The 21,187-nt window shown below is 45.4% G+C and overlaps 3 protein-coding genes across 4 annotated transcripts in view; 2 read left to right on the plus strand and 1 right to left on the minus strand.

Annotated features, from left to right (window-relative positions):
- The first annotated feature begins 8,870 nt into the window (after positions 1–8,870).
- The window catches only part of NDRG2 (NDRG family member 2), a 28,152-nt gene continuing 15,835 nt past the window's right edge, over positions 8,871–21,187 (plus strand). The window contains exon 1 of the mRNA XM_050796537.1: positions 8,871–8,874. The gene's annotated coding sequence lies outside the window, so the exon portion shown is untranslated. The remainder of the gene's footprint in view (positions 8,875–21,187) is intronic.
- Positions 9,689–11,262, minus strand: LOC126958317 (ribonuclease 7). Of its 2 annotated transcripts, XM_050796599.1 has the most exons (2): positions 11,022–11,262; positions 9,689–10,528 (listed from the first exon to the last, which is right to left on the minus strand). In XM_050796599.1, exon 2 carries the CDS (start codon positions 10,486–10,488, stop codon positions 10,018–10,020), a length of 471 nt encoding a protein of 156 aa, XP_050652556.1. In that variant the 5' UTR covers positions 10,489–10,528; positions 11,022–11,262; the 3' UTR covers positions 9,689–10,017. The 2 variants fall into 2 exon arrangements, with proteins under 2 accessions (XP_050652556.1, XP_050652554.1); XM_050796597.1 differs by having other exon boundaries at positions 9,957–11,262.
- Positions 19,549–21,029, plus strand: RNASE13 (ribonuclease A family member 13 (inactive)). The gene has a single exon (XM_050796618.1). The coding sequence runs from the start codon at positions 19,557–19,559 to the stop codon at positions 20,025–20,027; it is 471 nt and encodes a 156-aa protein (XP_050652575.1). The 5' UTR covers positions 19,549–19,556; the 3' UTR covers positions 20,028–21,029.

Raw genomic sequence — 21,187 nt, forward strand, 5'->3', positions numbered from 1 at the left:
CTAATTTTTGTATTTTTTAGTAGAGACGGGGTTTCACCATCTTGACCAGGCTGGTCTCGAACTCCTGACCTCATGATCCACCCGCCTCAGCCTCCCAAACTGCTGGGATTACAGGCATGACAGGCATAAGCCACCGCGCCCGGCCAGCGTGCGGCTAATTTTTCTATTTTTTGTAGAGATGGGTTTTGCCACGTTGCCAGGGCTGGTCTCAAACTCCTGGACTCAAGTGATCCACTCACCTCAGCTTCCCAAAGTGCTGAGATTACAGGTGTGAGCCAATGCACTTGGCAATAACGTTACCAATAGATGGTTTTTGGGATTGAATACCTTCAGGGACATGAATCTTCACTACCTACCAGTTACATCAGGCACCCAGTTCTGTTGTCTGAGAATTCAACTTTTCTCAAAACCCGATTATCCCCTTGTAAGGCCCCTGTTTCTGTTTTTGGCACTTCCAGTTGAAAATATTGGTCTCCTCTGACTTTTTCTAATCTTTCATCCCCATATCAATTAGTAGGCTAACAGACTGAATACCTAGCATGGTCAAAGCATGGGGGCACTTGAGTCAGTTAGTCTTATTGGTTCTCTTGTATATATTTCTCTCCCTTTCCACTGCCTGTCTGGATGACTCTTACGACCTTCTAACTGCCTCCTTGCCTACCCTTTCTCCTGAGTTTAATTGAGCATGTATAATAATGTTGGATGGATCTTGTCAAAATATTCTTTTCATGCATCATTTCTCTAAAGAACATCTGTTTATCTCCAGTGGTTCTCCTGCATGCAAGGTAACATCCAGCCTTCCCAGCCTGGAATCAAAGCCTTCTCCTACTCACTTGGAGTCCAGTCTGCCCATCCCTTATGAGTGGCCTCCCCGTCTTCCTTCTGAACACAAACTATTCTAACCAAATTCTATCCTAATAGCCCGATTTTCCTTTTGTCTCCAGCACATGTTTTGCTGTTTTCAACTTTGCTTCTGTGTTTCCCTCTTCCTTGTGAATCCGCCCTCAAATATTATCCATCCTTTAGAACTCATCTTGACCATATTATCTTGCTCATGATCACATTTACAAAACTTCCCATACAACTCATAATCCCCTTTAGCATTAACTGTTTCATAGTATCACTCATTTGGGTTCTAAATCATGTACTACCTTGTTTTGCTATTTAACTGTTTCATCCAGTAAGAGCATCCAGTCTTCCCAAGTAGACGGTAAACTTGTGGGACAGGAATCAGGTCTTTCAGTGCTTCTCTGTCTTCATAGTGCCAGGCACACGGCTAGCTCACAGGAGTACTCAGTAACCGTGTATTGAACTCAGTCATCACTCTGATCCTTTCAGTCTCCTTACTATTTATAACACAAGGAGTTTCAGCTGAAAAATTTCTAAAATGCCCCCTGGTTCTGACACTTGTGTGACACAAGAAAAAACATCAAAGGGCTAGTAAGTAGCCAGCACCTTACTAGAATGTAAGGAGAGGCCTAATAGTAGACTCTGAAGGCGACTTCAAAGAATGGGAGCAGAGAATAAGCAACTATCCCCTAAAGACCCATTCTTTCAGGATACCCAAGGAGGGGTGAGCGAGGGTGCCAGAGAAATTTTCCCAGGTTGCTGGCCTGAAAGACAGCAGCACCATGAGGGTAGTCTTTGAACTATAAGCGCCACCCTTGTAGGGTTTTTCAAGCTTCAACCTTCACATAGCTTCCTGGTGGTGAGAGACCTGTGGTCTGGACCCTGGTTTATGGCTCTGAGAAGCAGAGCTCCACCACATAGAATCCAGTGGCCACACGCCTTTTGGGAAGCCCTGCTGTGTTTCCAGTGGCTAACCCCGTCTCCTGCCAGGTCCATTTTTCTTTTTTATGTAGCTCTTTGAGGCCTTCCTAGGGTGCCCATTTGTACTATGAACTTGTCTCTGTGGGTGGACTGTCTCCCTTTGTTCCTCACTCCTGGATTCATCTTCATGAGGGAGAGGATGTTGTCTTCAACCCAACCAGAGCTGAGGCATGTGGCTCCCTGGATACGCCAGCTCCCCTCATAGGCCGGCTGCCTTCCTAAGACCTCTGACTTACCACAACAAGCCTGCATGCAGCCTTCAGCCCTCCTAGGAATGACAAGGGCCACAATGATAAAAACAATCATAGTTAACATTTACTAAGGATTTTCTATGTTCCAGTCACTGTTCCAAGTGCTCTATGTCTATTTTCTCATTTTTCAGCATGAAAAGGAGCTTTCCAATGCACTAACCCCATGACTATCCTATCTTCCTCAACCAGTTCTTGAAAAGAAACACTGGTCAGAGATAGAAACCCATAAAGAGCAAGTTAAGGAAAACATTAAAGCCAGTGTACTGCTACCCCTGGTGGAACACAGATGTGTGCAGAGGGTACACAGTCACAAGATAAATGTCTTCTTTACAATTTTACCAAAACTATCTTTTTTTGGGGGGTGGGGAATAATTTAAGGCATTATTTTTACAAAAAATAACATTGTATGATAGAAAAATTGAAATGAATTACATTAAAAAATTTTTAAATATTTTCACTTTGAAATAATTTAAAATGTATATAAAAATTTCAGAAAGCGTACACAGAGCTCCCCTATATGCTTCACCCAGTTCCCCAATTATTAACATTTCTGAGCTATTTGAGAACAAGTTATAGACATTATGCTCATTACCCCTTAACACTTCAGTGACTATGTCCTAATTGCAAGTACTCTTGCATGCATAACCACAGGACAGCCACCAAAATGAGGAGATTGACATTGATCCATTATTATTATTATTACCACAGACGAAATTTTAAGATAGCATATAAAACACTCATCTGCACTACTATTTTATAAATATGAGTTAAGCGAAAGAAGGAGACTTCAGAGAAAGCTGAAGCTTGTTGGGCACTCCTTTGGGTGTTTAGTTAATCTTCCACTGTGGTTACTAGCACTTCAGGGGAAATTCTGGGAACCATTGCTCTGCAGGTTCTAGTTGTACATGAAGATCCTGTTCTGGATATGCCAATTTCAAGGGTAAAAAGTGATAACCCTTACCAAAGATAAATGCTTGGGTTATCTCAGGCCCACCTGGAGCTCCACCAAACAGGATCTCTGTAATGTTTTCACCCTGGTCCCGAATAGCAGATGAGAGGTCCAGGCTCTTTTTCTTGTTGCGTATCCTTATTTATGTTTCCAGCAGCCAATGGCATGGCCAGGGACATGCTTGACTAGTTTGCCATCAATTCCTCATGTACTATTTTTTTTTCCATCTCAATGATACAATATGAGCATTCAGGTGAAGGTCAGAAATGCAACATGTCAGGATTATGGGCACTAAATACTCTTTTGGATGAACATGCTTTTGTCTCAAATCCAGGGGTCTGCCCATTTGCAAATTGATTTGCCAGTCTATGTATGATTTTATCCTGAAAGATATCTGGGCCGGGTGTGGTGGCTCACACATGTAATCCCAGCACTTTGAGAGGCTGAAGCAGGCAGATCACGAGGTCAGGGGTTCAAGACCAGCCTGACCAACATGGTGAAACCTCGTCTCTACTAAAAATACAAAAATTAGCTGGGCCTGGTGGTGCATTCCTGTAATCTCAGCTATTCAGGAGGCTGAGGTAGGCAAATCGCTTGAACCTGGGAGTCGGAGGTTGCAGTGAGTTGAGATTGCACCACTGCACGCTAGCCTGGGCGACAGAGCAAGACTCAGTCTCATTAAAAAAAAAAAAAGAAAAAAAAAAAAAAAAAGAAAGATATCTGAGATCCATTCGATATTATTAGTTGGAGTGCCACTTTGGAAATATCACAGGGCTCGTTCGGAAAAGCCCGAGTTCTTTGCCTAAATTATTTATGTAATCTTGGGCAAGGTGTTTAAGTCCTCAGGGTCTTATTTTGCTCATTTGCAACATGAGGAAGGCAGCACTAGAAGATCTCGAGAACACTGGCCAAGATGTCTTGCAGCATTATAATATTGTGATTATCTACTGAGAGAGCCCTAAAGCCATGGAGATAGGAAATTTCGTCTTGTGCTAAATGCCATGACCCAAGCAGGAATTTGTACTAATTCACACCACAGTTAATGTTTTAAATGTGTCAATTCAACTAAGTTTCTATAAAAAAACCATAGAAAGTAATGACCACGATGTTTTTCTGCTATAACCAATCCACCGGACGTTGAGTCACAGGCATTGGTGGAGGTTTTGAATGATGGGAAATGAACCAGAAAATGGAGCTGAATCAGAGGGTGGGAAAAATATAAGGGGTTTCCGTGATGGAGGTGAGGGGACAGTAAGCCTTCCTAAGGACTAATTTAAATATCTCAGGAGGGGAAGTTGGAAATGTCACTAGAGCCCTGTCTCCATCAATTGCTGCAGTAATCAAATTCTTTGGATAGGAGGGAATACACAGGCACCCTCAAAAGTTAGTGGTCCTAAGTCCTCCAACCTATTTTCACATCTTTGGATTCATAAATTCACAGAGGTTGGAGATCAGAAAAACCTCCCTCAAGTAATCTTAAAAGAAATTCTCCAAAGCCCCCTTTTTCTTCTCCTTCAACTCAAAGTACCCATCCATTCCTCCCAAATTACTTTATCTAGAGAAATTAATACATATTGTCCTTTTTGTCTGACCTTAAACCTTACCTTATCTACTCTTGGCTAGGAGCTATTTGGCAAGAGGCGGATGAGGAGGAGTTTGGCCTCCCTTGTTTAAATCCTTTGTTCTTCTGTCACGGAAGTCAAGCTTGCTCCATTCATCACAGGTTTGGCCACTCAACATTTGACACCACAGTGATAAATAGAAATGCTAACACTACTCAAACTTTCCCTACATGCTAGTCACTGTACTAAGCGCTTTATATGTATTGTTACTTTTAATCCACATTTATACTCTTGTGAAGTGGTAGTGAAGATCCATGTCCCTGAAGGTATTCAAGCCCAAAAACCATCTGTTGGTAGCATTATTGCCAGGCACGTTGGCTCACACCTGTAATCTCGGCACTTTGGGAGCCCGAAGAGAGTAGATTGCTTGAGCTCAGGAGTTTGAGACCAGCTTATATAGATGGGGAAACTCCCACCTCCCTAAACTAAGAGGCCTTGTATTACAGTGTGTATTTTCATCACGAGCACATATTTTTCTTTACCTCTCCTCTTATGAACTGTGGACTTCTTACAAGATCTCACTAGCAATGTGGGCTTTCTCGTGTCCCTGTGGCTCCATGGATGTTCCCAAGCTTACTGGTTTTGGAGTCTTGCACAGGTAAGCATCCTGGTAAGAGCTATAACTGCTCTTCTTTTTGCCCACTTATGGTGGGGTGGGGGTAGGGGGAGGACATTAGAATGAGGCTCTGAAGTCTTTGAAGCACTTTTGGAAGCCCAGTTGTGCAGGTGCCTGGAAGAAGTGTGATGAAATGAGTTGAAGCTCTCCCAAGGAGAAGAGAAGGCTCCCTGGACGTTGTTGCTACTGGTATGTTTTTTGGTACCATAGCTCAAGGGTTATCCCCCAGAGCCCCAGACACTATGAAGAGGGCCAAAGGGTCCTGATCTTAAGGGCAGGGTGTAGGCAGAGGAAATCCCTGGAGCTGAGGATCCTTCTCTTCACAGTGATTCTGTTGGCCCTCTTCATAATGTCTAGAGCTCATTTACTTCAGTGTGTGGAGACTTCTGGGAACCAAAGTCATGTAGAAAATCTCCTCCCCAGTCTACCTCAAATAGTCTCCCTCCTAGGAGAGCCAGCTCATCTATCTCCAGTTCTTGGGTTACTTTCTTTACTGAACTCCATTTCTGCTCCTTCACTCAATGTTGAAACAATTCTCTTTAAGTCCATCTGCGCAAGACTGGGCAAAGCTCCCCTGGACACCATCCTCTCTCCAAGCTCCCAGCCCCAGCAACAGAAATATCTCATAATTAAGCAGTCTCCTTTTCCTATTATTCAGTTTTCAAGTAGCAATGCATCACAGTTCAGCCAGACTTGGTATTTGGCCCAACTTATTATCTTCTTGTAGTGCAGCGTTGCCTTTTAGAAACCTGAATAGCCAAATTCCTATTTCATCACTATTCTTGGCATCCTTTAACTTGGCTGTGATCAAGATCACATGAAGGATTGAGTGACTGTTAAATCTAATCAGGTAGGGCACCAGTAATGAGAATAGGCCAGGCCATTTGGATTTATTGTTAATATCTGAATAGTTACTTCCAAATATTGGTGAGTATTCTAGATGTAACCTGGAGTGAAATTTTCCTTGTGAATTTAAAAAAATTATTATATTGAAAGTCTACCAGCCAGTGGAAGTATAAATGAATATTTATTATTTATTATTTTAAGAAAGATGTTATTAATGGTTGTGAGAACTTATATATGAAACAATTATTTAAAATTTCTACATGGTTAAAAAATAGGAAATTAGTTCACAGGTAACATAAATAATAGGAGAGAGTGTGTTAGCTAGAGAATTTTAGGAAGAACCTTATGTCCCTTGATCAACAATGGTTTGAACTGTGCAAGTCCACTAAATTCCAATTTTCATCTGCTTCTGCCATCCCTGAGACAGCAAGACCAACCCCTCCTCTTCCTTCTCCTCCTCAGCCTCCTTAACGTGAAGACAATGAGGATGAAGACTTTTATGATGAGCCTCTTCCACTATAGGAATGGTAAATATATTTTTTCTTCCTTACTATTTTCTTAATGACAACTTTTTTTTCTCTATCTTACTTTATTATAGGAATATGGTACATAATACATATAGCATACAAGAGATATGTTAACTGAATGTTTATGTTATTGGTAAGACTTCAGGTGATCAATAGGCTATTAGTAGTTAAGTTTTGGGGGAGTCAAAGGTTATACTTGGATTTTTGACTACACAGTAGGCACCCTTAACCTCCATGTTGTTCAAAAGCCAACTGTACCTTCTGAGACCAAGGTATGTATGTATGTATGTATTTATTTTGAGATGAGCTCTCATTCTGTTACCCAGGCTGGAGTGCAGTGGTGCCCAGGCTGGAGTGCTACCCAGGCTGGAACGCAGATCATGGCTCACTGCAACCTCGACCTTCTGGGCTCAAGAGATCCATCACCTCAGCCTCTGGAGTAGCAGGGACTACAGGCATGTGTCACCACACCCAGCTAATTTTTGTATTTTTTGTAGAGATGGGGTTTCACCATGTTGCCCAGGCTGGTCTCAAACTCCTGGGCTCAAGTAATCTGCTCTGGTTAGGCCTCCCAGAGTGCTGGGATTACAGGTGAGAGCCACCGTGCCTGGCTGAGCCCAATGTATTTACAACAATTTAATAAACAGCACACGTAGTATTTAATTTAACAAATAGTACAAAACAGAACAATAGAAATTAGATTACATCATAATTCTATCTATGATTTAATTATGTCATAATCTTTTTAGAATCTTTGTGTATTATCATTTACTATGTAAATAAAATAATCCCATAAGAAGTACATATATTTGAAAGAGTTTTTTGAAATGGAGATAAAACTTACATAAAATACACGTCTTTTAAAAATTTATTTTTATGACCACTTGCCACCTCTTGAAACAAATCTTAAGTGTGCAGTTCAATGAGCTTTCACATAGGAAACATATCCAGACCAAGAATAGAATATTTCCAGGTCCTCAGAAGGCTCCCCCATGCCCCTTCACAGTTGGTACTTCCCCAACGCTACAACTATTCTGACCTCTATCGCCACAGGTTACTTCAGAACTTTCTAGTTATTTAATGCTATTTAGGTCATGAGTCTTTCAAGAAAAAGTTTTATTTGGAAATTCTTATTTTGGGAGGATGTATTGAAGGCATAATTTTTAGCCACTTTAAATTTTGTGAGGAGAATGTCTCTAAAACTATATTATACATAGAAAGATCATCAATAAAGAAGATACAGTTGTGAAAAAAGAATAAAATGAAGAAAAAAATTGGCTGCCTCAAGTATCTTGCTTTTCTATGCACCGCAAGTGAAAATCATCTCTTTAGAATGGTAAATGTAGTATAGTGACCACAAGAGTTCAAAACAAATTCAGATTTTGGATAAACTTCAGATTTATTAAAGAATCCCAGAAGTCCATTCGATGATGGCAATGTTCTGTTTCCAGGTAGTAGTTATTTTTACACTCAGTCGTTTGGCTGTGGTGGCCAACTCATCAACTTATTGGCCCTCATTCTGTTAGAACTGTTCAATGATCTGCTCTCCTTTCTTTTAATCATCCTTTCCCTACCTTCTCTCCTTATCATCTCAGACAACCTGGCTGCCTCACAGGACTCTGCCTGCGGGCTTGTCCTCTAACCCACTCATGATCATCACTTTGGCAGAAGAAAGTCTCTGGGGAGACCTTAGTGAGGGTGTTTGCCTTGGTCTGCGTGTTTTCCAAAGATGGAGATTGCTACTACTAGTTATCATGATCTAATACCTATCAGTCCTTGGGGCTGACAGGAGTTCCATAGATATCATTTCCACATCTTTACCTGGAATCCTATTTGGCAGGTAGGATTCCTCTCATTTTGCTGTAGAGAAACAGACTAGCCAATTGCTCGAGGTCATGTAGACGTCAGGATTTACACCTGATTCTGTCTGGCTCCCAAGCTTACTCTGACTCTGGTCAGTAGTGAAAAAGCACAGCAGTTGATAGGGAGGGACAGGTAGAGTGGAATCCCCATCAGGGTTGGGAATGTCTTATAATGAATTTGGGTTTGAAATAGGGCGGGCATGGGATACAATGCAGCTTGTTTGGGACTGAGATAAAGGAAGAAAGAAGGGGATGGTGCTGGTCAGGCAATGCTGGAGAGACCATCAGGACTGGCCAATACCAAGCCATATCTTCTCCAGCTCCACTCACCAGAGCAGGAGAAATGGTATCTGTAGCCCAGGGGGACGGGGAAATGGCATTTTCACATCTCAACCCCTCAGGCCTGGGCAGACTGCCAGAGTGGAGAGCCAGGGAAGCAACGAGGCAGGGGAGATCATTATCAGGAGGAAGGAAGCTCTGGCAGCTCCCACCAGCCTGTTTGTGACAAGCAGGCTCAGGGCCATGGAAGTCCTTTAAGGTCAAAGGAAATGTGATCCTGGATCTGGGGGATGAAGTTGAGACACTCCCTTTGCCTTATGTCTTCAGGCCAAGGGGATCCAGCCAGAGCCAGGCCCAGGGCCTAGGTTAGAAGAGCAGTGGTCTAGAGAAGTGGGAGGGGCAGTTAGAGAGGAAGAGAGAGAAGGAATAAGATGCCAGAGCACCTTATAAACAATCTCTTGGCTAGAGAGGTAATGATCTTTATTGCAGCCAACACAGGGTAACTGGCTCTTCAGAGCACTCATTTCTTCATGGGTGAACTCTCACCTAGTTCTCTTGCCCCTGTAATGGTGTCTTCTTTGTTGTCCAACTGGTAGAGTAGAAAGTACACTATATTTAGAGTAACGAGACCTAGGTTCAAGTCCAGGTTCTGCTACTAACTAATTAGACAAGCTCTTTAATTAATTAAGCTTTCTAAAATCTCCATTTCCTCATCCATAAAGAAGGCATACAATCCCTGTCAAGTCTATGTCACAGGGGATTAGAGGATTCACGTGGAGGCTCTAGACAAATATGAAGTGGTATTTATTTATATTTTTCTTTGCTTCAGGTCACCTCACTGCCACGTCAGAGCTGGGGAAGACTTCTAGTTCAGGAACAGAAACAGCTGTGTCCACAAATCCCATATGCCCCTTTTCCATTTATTTCCTCCCCTTGTCATGCTGCCATAATGCCAGGGGGCAGGGGAGACATGTGCAAAGGCATAGACCAGGGAACCCACAGCCCTGAGCTTGCTTAGCCCCTTTCTTGGGGATAGGCATCTGGGGAAACAGCAACAAAAAGATGAAAGGCCATCCCTCTAGAACTCGGCTCACCAGAGTGTCAGCTTCAGCCTCCCAGCAGAGGCTGAACCAGGAAGAGCCCCAAGAGATGAGGGGAAGAGAATGCTCTGGGTGTAGGGTAGTGGTGCAGAGGCCTGGAGAGGGAATTGAGGCTCAGCAAGGCAGTCTGGAAACCTAAAGGACTCTGTCCAAGTGCACAGGAACCAGGTGGAATTGCTGAGAGTCTTTTTTCTGGGGAGGCTTACAGGCCACTATGTAAGACTTGTTCTGGCGCTTCTCTTTGTACCTGCAGTTCGGGTACTTCCCTGAGGTGAGCTGACACATGGTCAGGGACACGGGTCCATGGCTCTGGTGGCAGTTTTTATCGCCATTCTTGCAGGCTTTGTTGGAGGTCTGGCAGGTGGTGGCCACACGGGAGAAAGGCTCGTGTAGGAAGGTGTTGAGGTCTTTGCACCGTTTTGTGTGCTTGTTGATGTTTTTCATGGCTGAGTTGCATGCTTGAGGGCTGGGCTGCACGTGCTGAATTTGAAACCACTGAGATGGGGTCATGCCCTTGGGTTTGGCACTGACTGGGATCTCTGCCACCCACAGCCCGAGCAGCAGAAGCAGCAGAAGGGGGCAGAATCCTGCTCTGGCCGGTGCCATCTCTCCAAGGGGGGAGCAGTCAGAATGAGGGCAGGGGTCGCTGGGACACAGGTGTTCAGTCGAGAAATTAGTCCTCCTATACTTGCTCATATGAGCTAATCACCCATCTCCCTACTCGGTTGTCTCCTTTCCTCACTGTCTCATCTCTGCCTCTTCTTCTGTGTGTCCACATCCGCTGCAGTCCCAACACCAACCCTGTGGCCCCATCTCTCATCTTGTATTTCTGCTCCCTTCATTCTGTCCCTGTTGCCTGTCACTCTTTGTCCTCTCCCCTTTCCCTCAAATCTCATCTCTTTTGTGTCTCCATGTTCCTGTGTCCCCATTCCCATCTCATCTGTGTTCCCATTCTTTTTCATTTTTTTTTGCCTCCATCCCCAACATCACTCTCCCCTTTCCCCAATGCGTGTCCCCATCTCCCCTAAATCCAGTCCCTCCTTTAACCATTTTATCACTCACTCGAGTGTACTGTCAGGATCGGAGCCCATCCCTCCTTCTCTGTCCTCACTCCTCCCCAGAACCTACTGCAGCCTCACCTTTGCACTTGGTCTTCGTGCTGTGACTCCTGCTCAGCGGGCTGAGGCGGTGTCCACGCGCTGCTAGGCTGTCAGATCTCTGAGGGCCTCTTCTCACTCCTGAACTCCTTAAGAGCTGGCCTGGGCTATGCTGCGTCTGTTTGGAGGCGGGCTGGGGAGCATCACTGGATCAGGAAATGAATCAGGTTCATGCCTCTCCACTTACATGTCCCAAATACGTGGACACCTAAGGATGCCTGTACCTGCCTAAACATGTTCAGCAATGAGGAAGCTTGAATCGTCACATTCAAAGACTATATTTGTCCCCTGGCCACATGGTTCTAATGACTCTTTAATAGAACACCTGATCCAGGTGTCAACTGAAATCAATTTCAGGAAGAGTTGTCATTTATATCCTCTCATATACACCTATGGTCCACGATCCTGGGAAGAGTCAATCACTGTGATGTTAAGGGTTGCTTCTTCTCTGACCTGAGGTACAGATCGAACAGCCTAGAAAGATGCTTTGTCTGATTCCTTGTCATCTGGAGATACTGCTTACCTTTCGGAGGAGATGGAAGAGACACGAGGGAGGTGGGTGAATCATCACTGTCATGATGCCCGGCACCATCCCCAGTAGCAAAGCCATTCCACAATGATTCATGGGCCTCTCCAGTTCCAGGTACCAACCAAGGCCATGTGGCTTTACCTGGAGAGGGCAGCCAACACCTCTCAATTTCACTTGTTCCCTCCCTTTTTTATTGAAAATTACGAAACTTTAATACTTCCCAAATGTTTGTGTTTAAAATGCTATTGGTGTTGCTGCTCTCAACATCCTGCCTTAGTGCTTCCTTCACTTTGTATGTCCTGTTCCTTGTGGTGGTGACAGCTGTGTGTAGCGTCTGGGTCAGTGCTACTCTGGGGGCTCCTGGGAGCTTGGAATATGACACTCAGGAGAACCGAGACGCCAAGACAGAGAAGCATCACCCTCTGTGCGTGAGAAGGCCTGTGAAACTGAGATGAGTAGTATTTTTGTTTTCAGAATTTACCTGTAAGTGGTAGGTAATCTCAGAATCTTGGGCATGATTCATTCATGTAGTCAACAAATATTTATTGAGCACCTACTCAGTGTTGAGGTACTTGGGATATATCACTGAACAAAAAAGGCAAAAATGGCCAGGTACGGTGGGCCACACCTGTAATCCTAGTACTTTGGGAGGCCACGGCAGGAGGATTGCCTAAGGCCACGAGTTCAAGACCAGCCTGGGCAATGTGACGAAACTCTGTCTTTACGAAAAATTTGAAAAATTAGCCAGGCATGGTGGTGCGTGCCTGTGGTCCCAGCTGCTCCAGAGGCTGAGGTGGGAGGACTGCTTGAGCTTTGGAGATAAAATCTGTGTTGAAAAATCATGATTGCACCACTGCACTCCAGCCTGGGTGACAGAGTGAGACCCTGTCTCAAAAAACAAACACACAAACAACAAAAACAAACAAAGACAAAAGTCCCTGCCTTTGTGGAGCTTACATTCCATTGGAGAAAGACAGTAAAAACAAAATGTATACTTTGCTCAAAGTGATAATTGCTGGGGAAAAAAGTAGAACAGTATAGGGGTTGGCGGTCAGTAATTTTATATAAGATGGTTGAAATCGCTGACTCTGGGGCAGAGACTTGAAGATAAGAGTGAACTTGTGATTATCAGGGAGGAAGAATGTTTCAAGTGAAGAGACAAGCACTGCAAAAGCCCCAGAGCAGACAGATGCCTAAGGTGTTGGAGGAACAGCAGTGTGTCCAGTGTGGCTGGAGCAGGTGACTGAGAGTTCAGAGAGGAACCAGAGACAAGGTCATTGGGAAGACTTACAGACCATTTGAAGGCCTGTGACTTTTACTCCGAGCACAATAGGCAACCCTAGGAGGGTTCTAAGTAATGAACAAAGAACTTGTCTGCTTAAAGGATTACCTGGCTGTTGTGTGGATTATAACTGTGGAGAAGTCGCACAACCCATCCTGATCATAAGGTTTGTGTTCTGGTCCAGCATTTATGATTCTGAGTCAGGAGGATGGGGAGTTTGTTTTGAGTCCAGGAGGACATTATTTTAGTAGACGGACAGCACAGCTGTGGGTTGGGGGTCAGGATGAAGGATCTTTAGAAGAAAAAGTGGTGTTGGAGATGAGAAATGCCACTAGATGGCAAAAGAGAATCAAGAACAAATTCACACAGGCCTTTGGCTCTTCTGGTTTGTCCTCAGCGAGGCCTTGGCTAGGGGAACAGCTGTTCACTTCTTTGTTAAGGTGTCCCAAGCTTTGCAGGCTGAACTTCTGGATAGAAGTTCTGGATAGAGAATTATGCCCCTGCTGCTGTAGAAACATGAATGTTAGGAGATAAAACCCACGGTTTAAACCAGGCTGTGTATCAAATGTGTATCAGCAGAGGCCAGTCTAGCCTTTGGAATGGAGGCTGGGCGGAAGGCTGCAAGCTCATTTGAATGCCTAGCTTGGTCTCCTTTCTACTTCTCATTATTCTAGAGTGAGATGTCTTCCAGCCATGATTTAAACTTCCCTCTGCACTTGTGTTTTCCTGACATTGTAATTATCCTAGTTTGTTCTTCAACTCGAGTATGCTGGGCTGTGTAGAAGGCTGCCTTAGGACTGTGTGAAAGTGAAATAAACATGGCCCTACTGCCTCAGTCCAAAGGGAAAAGAGAGTAAAGGTTTAAGTTTGCACATGAAAATTGAAATAGAGTTGAACCTACCATATGTGCAATTCAACTGAAACCTTTGTTTTGCCTCAATTATTTGGATAAGGGAGGTGATTCTGTTTGTGTGCCCAAATTATCCAGCTTCCAAGATCTGCTTCACCTTGTACTTGGTAGGCTAATTTTGCTATTTTGCCTTCACTGCATTCATGGGGCAACAGAAAAAGATGGAGGAAGGGGGACAAGGTTAGGAAGAAGAAAAAGATTCAGGCATCAGGCCAGGGACTGGTTCAGGAGTTTCACAGGAGGGAGAAGAAAGACTTAGAGAGAGCAAGAGCAGAAGACAAAATTGTGGGAGAGAAGACAGAAGGGAAGAAAAAGTCCCTTACACCAGCAGTCTTTACCCCTGCTTCCTTCTCATTCTATCGTCGAAGTTACTGCTGTTGGCCGAGCTTCTCCTTAGGCTGCTGTTGTGTGTGTGTGTTTAAGTTGGGGCGGGTGTTGTGAAAATCCCAACAGTGCCAGGTGGACCTCTGCCTGTCTTCCCCACAGGACAACAGCTGCTGCTTCCTCTCGCCTGTGCTGGGAGGGAGTGAAGGGGGAAGGGAGAGAGGAGGGCTGGGCCTGGATTGGTGCCTACCCTTCAGAGCCAAGCCTCTCTGCCTTCCGGAGTTCCACACAGCCTCTGGATACCAATGGAAAGCCCATGAGAGTTTCCTTCCAAGCAAGAGCAGATCCAAGTCCTGTTATCCTAATTTTGTTGGTCCTTTGATAAATAAAGGTAATGGGCTCATTTTTGTAGACTGAGAAAGTGAAACATACAGCAAGTTGAGATCAGATGTGGGACTTGCTTCAGGTCCTTGAATTCCCATGACCTTTCCTGGAACAGCTGTGGGTCAGAAGGAGGCAGCACTGACAGAAGTTTGGAATCCTTGGCTCCCAGACCAATGCCTTTAGACAAGCCAGGATGGAGGAAAGAGGAAACTGATTCGGGGGTTCACTGAAGCCTTGTCTCACAAGCCCTCCCAGCTCCCCATTTATGTACAGAGCAAAGTATCATTTCCTTAGCCTGGTAATCAGGGTCTGCCACAAATGGGCAAATCTGTCTTTCTAACTTTATCTCTGACTTTTCTCCCACTGAGTGCCTCAACCCCAGCCAGACGGGTTTCCCCCCATTTTTCAAGCATGTCTTTCATAATCTTCTTTATCTCCGCTTAACTTCTAACTTCACCACGAGATCCATTTCCAAGCCAGGGTTACCCCTGAGGAAAACTTTCTCTGACCCTCCAAATTCAGAGACATCTTTCTCACCTCTAAATTCCTACAGCATTTACTGTCTTCAGAATGTATCATTTTCTGCCTTGAATCACTGGTTATTTCTTCATATGTATGTATTATCTTTCTCATAGACTGTCAATTCCCACAACACGAGGACCACCTGTTATACTTCTTTTGCACATTTCACAGTATATAGCATAATGCCTTGCATATAAGTGACCCTAACTGATTCAACTTTTAGAAGGCATTCTGTCTGCTCCTCAATGATCCCAGTCTGAGATGGGATTGCTACCAGCCCACAGAGATGGTTAGCAGATGAGGAACTGACAATGCAGCTTCTGGACTTCAGCCCTGGGTTTGAGGTGATGCTACGAGAAGAAGGTTGAGATGGCTGAGGCAATCCTTCGGTTTCAAGGACAGCTCAGGAACTGTCCATGACACAGTATATTGTTTGAGCAACTTGAATTGGACAGGGCAAAGGGTAATGCCAATGAGATCATGGTGAGCCCACTCAAGGCAAAATTTTGGGGTTCTCCTCAGTCATAGGGAGTCACCCTTGCACCTGCCACCCTAGCCAGTTGTTCTACAAATGTTTACCATTGGGGAGGGCAGGGAGAGAATGTGTAAATGATTACATGCAGAGGGTCATCTTTACAGGAAAAACAACTTAGTTATTGTTTCAATAGTGAACTATCAATACACATTTTGCTGGTAGAATCAGCACCATTACAATCAACATTTGTTTAACAAAAATCTTTTGAAGTCACAGATGTTTATCATTTTCATTAACACATAAGATACAAGTAAGTCTGCTTTTGTTAAGAAATTTGTTTAGCTAATTATTTAGACCAGGGCTTCACAACCTCAGTGTTATTTACATCTTGGTCTGGATAATTCTTTGTTATGGGAGCTATCCTGTGAAATGTGGGATGTTCAGCAATATCCCTGGCCACAGGCCAGTAGCAAGTCCTGGTTGTGACAACCAAAAATGTCTCCAAAATGACATGTCTCCAAAAATGACAATTGGATAAAAGGACATTATCCAATTGTCCCTGGAACTACTGAATTAGACATATGACCTTGAGCAAGCCACTGTCCCTCTAGAACTTAGTTTTTCATCCCTAGGGTAATGCTTGAGTATGTAAAACCCAGTGTAATGGGACAACAATCCCACTAATCTCAGGCTTACAGAGCACATGACACCATGATGAGGATGTCAGAATGGATGAAGTAATCTTATTCATCAGCACCTCTAGGATAGGACTTTAGGGAATAGATCACCAGGATTGCAGTTGGGAACCCAAAGGCTCATCATCATTATATCATTTAAGTTCTGAATGCTTTCCTCTATAACGTGCTGTTCAGTTTCTGTAATTGTCTGGCAGAAGTGAGTGGTGTTGGGTGTGGGGAGTGAAGAGCAGTGATGGATGGGTGGGGAATGAAGGAAGAGGAAGACCAAAAGGTATAAAAAGTCCCTTTCTATTCTCAGGGAAGCTGCAGCCTTGAGGGACCAGGGAAGAGGTGGCATGATTCAAGGCAGGGACTACAATGTGGTTGGCTTCCTCAAAGCAAAGGCTTGAGTCAGCCAGGCTCAGGCAACACCCTGCATCGGCACCCACTCAGTGTTGTCCTGTTGAGCAGCCTGAAGAATACAGATGAGCCACCTGCCCATGTGGGCTCTGTCCTCACTCACTTGACTGTGCCCACTTCCTTGGGGAGGCCTTACAACCAGAGGCTTTCTAAGTGGGACCTCTGGGTTGAGTCTTTCTATGAGCTAGCACCATGAGATAGATGGGGGCGAGAAGGGGTGGTGCAGCAGCAGGGTTCCAGATAGAGGAGACAGCAGGAGATAGAGCATGGAGGAGGTGAGGGACAAGGTGGGAATGAAGCAGGGATGCAGACACAGTTGCACACATGGGCAGGTGCAAGATCATGGGAAATCTTATGTCCTGTGAGATGTAGTTTGGACTATACCCTACGACAAGCTTGTCCAACCCATGGGCCATGGGCCACGTGTGGCCCAGGATGGCTTTGAATGCAGTCCAACACAAATTCGTAAACTTTCTTAAAACATTATGAATTTTTTTTGCATGTTTTAAGCTCATCAGCTGTCATTAGTGACAGTGTATTTTATGTGTGGCCCAAGACAATTCTTCTTCCAATGTGGCACAGGGAAGCCAAAAGATTGGGCACCCCTACCCTATGAGAAACAAGCTATTGCAGAGTTTTAGACGAAAGAAGGGACCACATTTTTTCTCTTGAAGTTGAATCAGATATATACTTGAGTTGAGTCTTACTGGAGTTGGAGTGTGTGTGGTGTCCAGGACAGACAAGAGCATCTGCTGAGAAAGAAATAAGAATGGAAGAGATGGGCTTGGGAAAAGTTTAAGATTGTCAGGGCTGTGTGACTGATGGACTCAGGCTCATACTGAGGACTCACCATGTGCCAGGCACTGGTCTAAAACCTCTTGATATACATCTTAATGGATCCTAATACTGCCATGAGGTAAAAAATACTATCCTCATGAACAGATGAAACAAGGAAGCTTTCAGTGATTTAGTAAACAGACAGGTGGTGTGCAGCTTATAAGCTGCAGAGGCAGGATTCAATTCCTGGTCTGTTTTACTCAAAAGCCTTATCTTCACCACCATGCAGGACTGCCTCCCCATAGCTGGGACTGGGGAGGTGGCGGGGTCTAGAATCACTTTCAGGTGTCTTGCATAGGTAACCAGGGAAACTGAGATAGACAACACAGGAAGAGAAACAAGTTGTGAGGAAGATGGATTCCATTTTGGACTGTAGTTTGTGTTGTCAGAAAGTGCCAGTTTAGGGGGTTGTACATGAGGAACAACAATCTGTCCCTCTGGGGCTTTACTCCCTCCTCCTGAGCTATACTGGGGGCGTTGGAGCACTCAGCTTTCTGTGTTCTGACTCCCCTTTTCTGCTGTCCAGCAAAGGTAAAAAGGCTGTCCTAAGAGGAGGCCCCAAATCTGGAAGACACTTTGCAGACAGACAAGGCTGAGTGATCTGTGGAAGTCAAGAGTGAGGGCTAGCAGGCTCCAGGGAGCTAGTTAGCTCTTTGATTGTGATGAAAGGGAAGATGTTGATGAAAAAGATAGGAGTGTGGGCGCGGTGGCTCACGCCTGTAATCCTAGCACTTTGGGAGGCCGAGGCGGGCGGATCACAAGGTCAGGAGATCGAGACCACAGTGAAACCCCGTCTCTACTAAAAATACAAAAAATTAGCCGGGCGCGCTTGTGGGCGCCTGTAGTCCCAGCTACTCGGGAGGCTGAGGCAGGAGAATGGCGTGAACCCGGGAGGCGGAGCTTGCAGTGAGCCGAGATCGCGCCACTGCACTCCAGCCTGGGCTGGGCGACAGAGCAAGACTCCGTCTCAAAAAAAAAAAAAAAAAAAAAAAAAAAAAAGATAGGAGTGTGGCCCTTTCCCCAGCATGGCAAACCACTCAGAGACCAACCAACAGTAAGAAACAGATCACGCCAGGCTCTGGCATCCACAGCTTTTCATGTTCAGGTTATGCTTTCAAATCCAACCTGCCAAGTTTGAGGCTTCAGAGTCAGCATGCAGACATTTCCAGTAGTGCTCAGACTCTGACAAGGCCTGAGGTCACAGGTGAGCGCTGTGGGTATGACAGGAGTAAGGCTGATAGGGACTGTGGGGAGTCCACATGGAGGTCTTTGATTCTCAGCCCAGCACTTTGGTGGGAGGCCCCTGAGTACATGCCCTCCTGGGCTCCCGTGAGTGGGATGACAAAGTGGCGAACGCTTTGTTCTCGGAGGGTCAGGAATAAGAAGCACTTTGTTCCTCAGAAACACAACAGTGCTTTCCTACTCACCTTGCCATGAGAGCACAGGCTATGGAACAGAGAAAACATCAAAGAAAGCCCAGACACTTAGGAACTTTTGGCAGGGAGGTTGGAACTAAGTGTTCCAATGACACTGTAGAGGAGGAGACCAGATAGCAATGCCTCTTTCCTCCCACCCATCCAACCCCCTCAGCACAGGGGCTCATCAAACTCAGGGGACATTCCTTCCTCCCAGACTGATCTTTACTCAGAAACCTTTCTAGCCTCTCCTCATCTCCTGACTGTCTTGGCCTCGGCAAGAAGAACACCCGTCCCTACCCAGCTGTCTTCAGCTCCTGTCCTTCCTCCCAGCTGCCAGAGAATTATCAGGTCAGTCTGCTCCTTCTTTCTTCTCTGCATTTTTTACTAGCAGGAGTGCCAGGGGCCCAAGGATAATTGGGAAGAGTCTCTCACCCAAGGCCAGTTAGAGCTCGTATTCTGCAAGTGTTGCAGTTCACAAACTTTGCAGAGGCTGAGATTTCTGTGGTGGACCAAGGGAGCAGGGGTGGCTGAAGGTGGGGTGGCTTCACCTTCAGCTGGGTGGTTGGCTGGGTGGCCTTGGGCAAGCATCTCCTCTTTCTGGTTCATGAGAACTCGGTTATGGGTGAGATGATCTCTAAAGTACTGTTGGGTTGGGAATGTTGGAGGCTCTGGGATGTGGCAGACAGTCATTCCAGGCCCACTGCTGCCCCCAACCACCTTAACTCTACCAGCAGGAGGAATGGCACCAGCTGTGACCCGGCTCCTTTTCCTTCAGCTTGTTCTAGGGCCAACTCTGGTCATGGACATCAAGACACAGATTGGCAAAAAGAAATTCTATGCTTTAAACGTTGACTATCCCAGGGTTATCTTCCCAAAGAGTTTCCAGGGCTATTGTAATGGTCTGATGTCCTATATGCGGGGCAAGGTGCAAAATTCGGATTGCCCAAAGATCCATTATGTGATACATGCCCCTTGGAAGGTCATCAAGAGGTTCTGCAAGTATAGTGACAACTTCTGTGATAATTACAATGAATACTGCACGCTCACCGAGGATTCCTTCCCCATCACGGTCTGCTCCCTGAACTACCAACAGCCACCCACCAGTTGCTACTACGATAGCACCCTGACCAACCAGAAGCTCTACCTACTCTGCTCCCGCAAGTATGAAGCTGATCCAATAGGTATCATCGGTCTCTATTCGGGAGTTTAATTCCTGAGTCATTCCCCAACCTCTACCACCACAGACCAGCCTGTCTCCATTTCCAACACTCTGATTCCTGTAACAAGACTTCCTTCCTCACTTCTGAGGCAGGCAGAGTCCCCTCCCAAGAGACCAGGTGGGTGGGAAAATGTCCAGGGCTTTGATCACCATGCGAAGTGGTGCTATCTTCTAGGTTCTTTCCAGCTTGTTTACCCCCTCTTCACCCCCACCTCCTCATCATCCTCCCTCTCCCAGAGACAGTAAAACCCACCCAAGAAGTTGACTGTGTCCAGTTGGCAGTGACTGTCCACCCACTGGGCCAGATCCTAAGTCCTGGATGGAGGCCCAGGGCCTCAGCTCACACCATGGCAACAGGCACCAGCTCCGAGTCTCACCTCCCCATTCCCACCACCCTTCTCGTCTCAGCCTCCCCTAGTTCCCTTATAATTCCCTCCACTCACCCACCTACTCAGGGGATATGGCTAGCTATAGGAACCTCCCTGAGGCCTTCAGACTCATGTTAGCCTCACTTCCCCACAACCCCCAGTTTCCAGCCTGTTTCTCTCTGTGAAATCATTGTTTCTCCCTTCATATAACTTTCCTCTCCTCTTTCTTCTTACTATGGAGCCTAAGACTGTCTCTCCCCCCAACTCCCCACCACCTTAGTCACCCTGCCTTTCTTTTTCCAACCTCTTTTTCTTCCAGTCTTCTTACCTTGGCTCACTGGCATTTCAAGGTATCTTCTCTCATCCATTCCACAGAGGTTCCTGCTTCCCTTCTCTTCCAGAAGCTCCTCCCAAATCCCCCAGACTCCAGAGTCTGCCCCTGACCAGGCAGGGAACGAGGCAGGCCCAGCTCTAATCAAACATAAATTTCTAAAACCACATCTGAGTACGTAAGATGTAACCATTGGAGGAAACTGGGTGAAGGGCACAAGAGACCCCTCTGTACTATTTTTTTTTGTAACTTTCTGTGAATCCATAATCATTTCAAAATAAAAAGTTAAGAACATACACCTGACTCCTTTGTGATTTAATTGCTTTTTCTTCAGTGCCCCAGAACTCCTGCTCTTGGAATCCTGGCAGCCTCCCCCATCTGGCCATCTTCCTGAGCTACCCTTAGCAGTCTGTAAGCTCTTCTGTCCCATGTGCACCATGATGGAGGTGATG

The sequence above is a fragment of the Macaca thibetana genome, chromosome 7 (genome assembly GCF_024542745.1).
Source record: "Macaca thibetana thibetana isolate TM-01 chromosome 7, ASM2454274v1, whole genome shotgun sequence".
NCBI lineage: Eukaryota > Metazoa > Chordata > Mammalia > Primates > Cercopithecidae > Macaca > Macaca thibetana.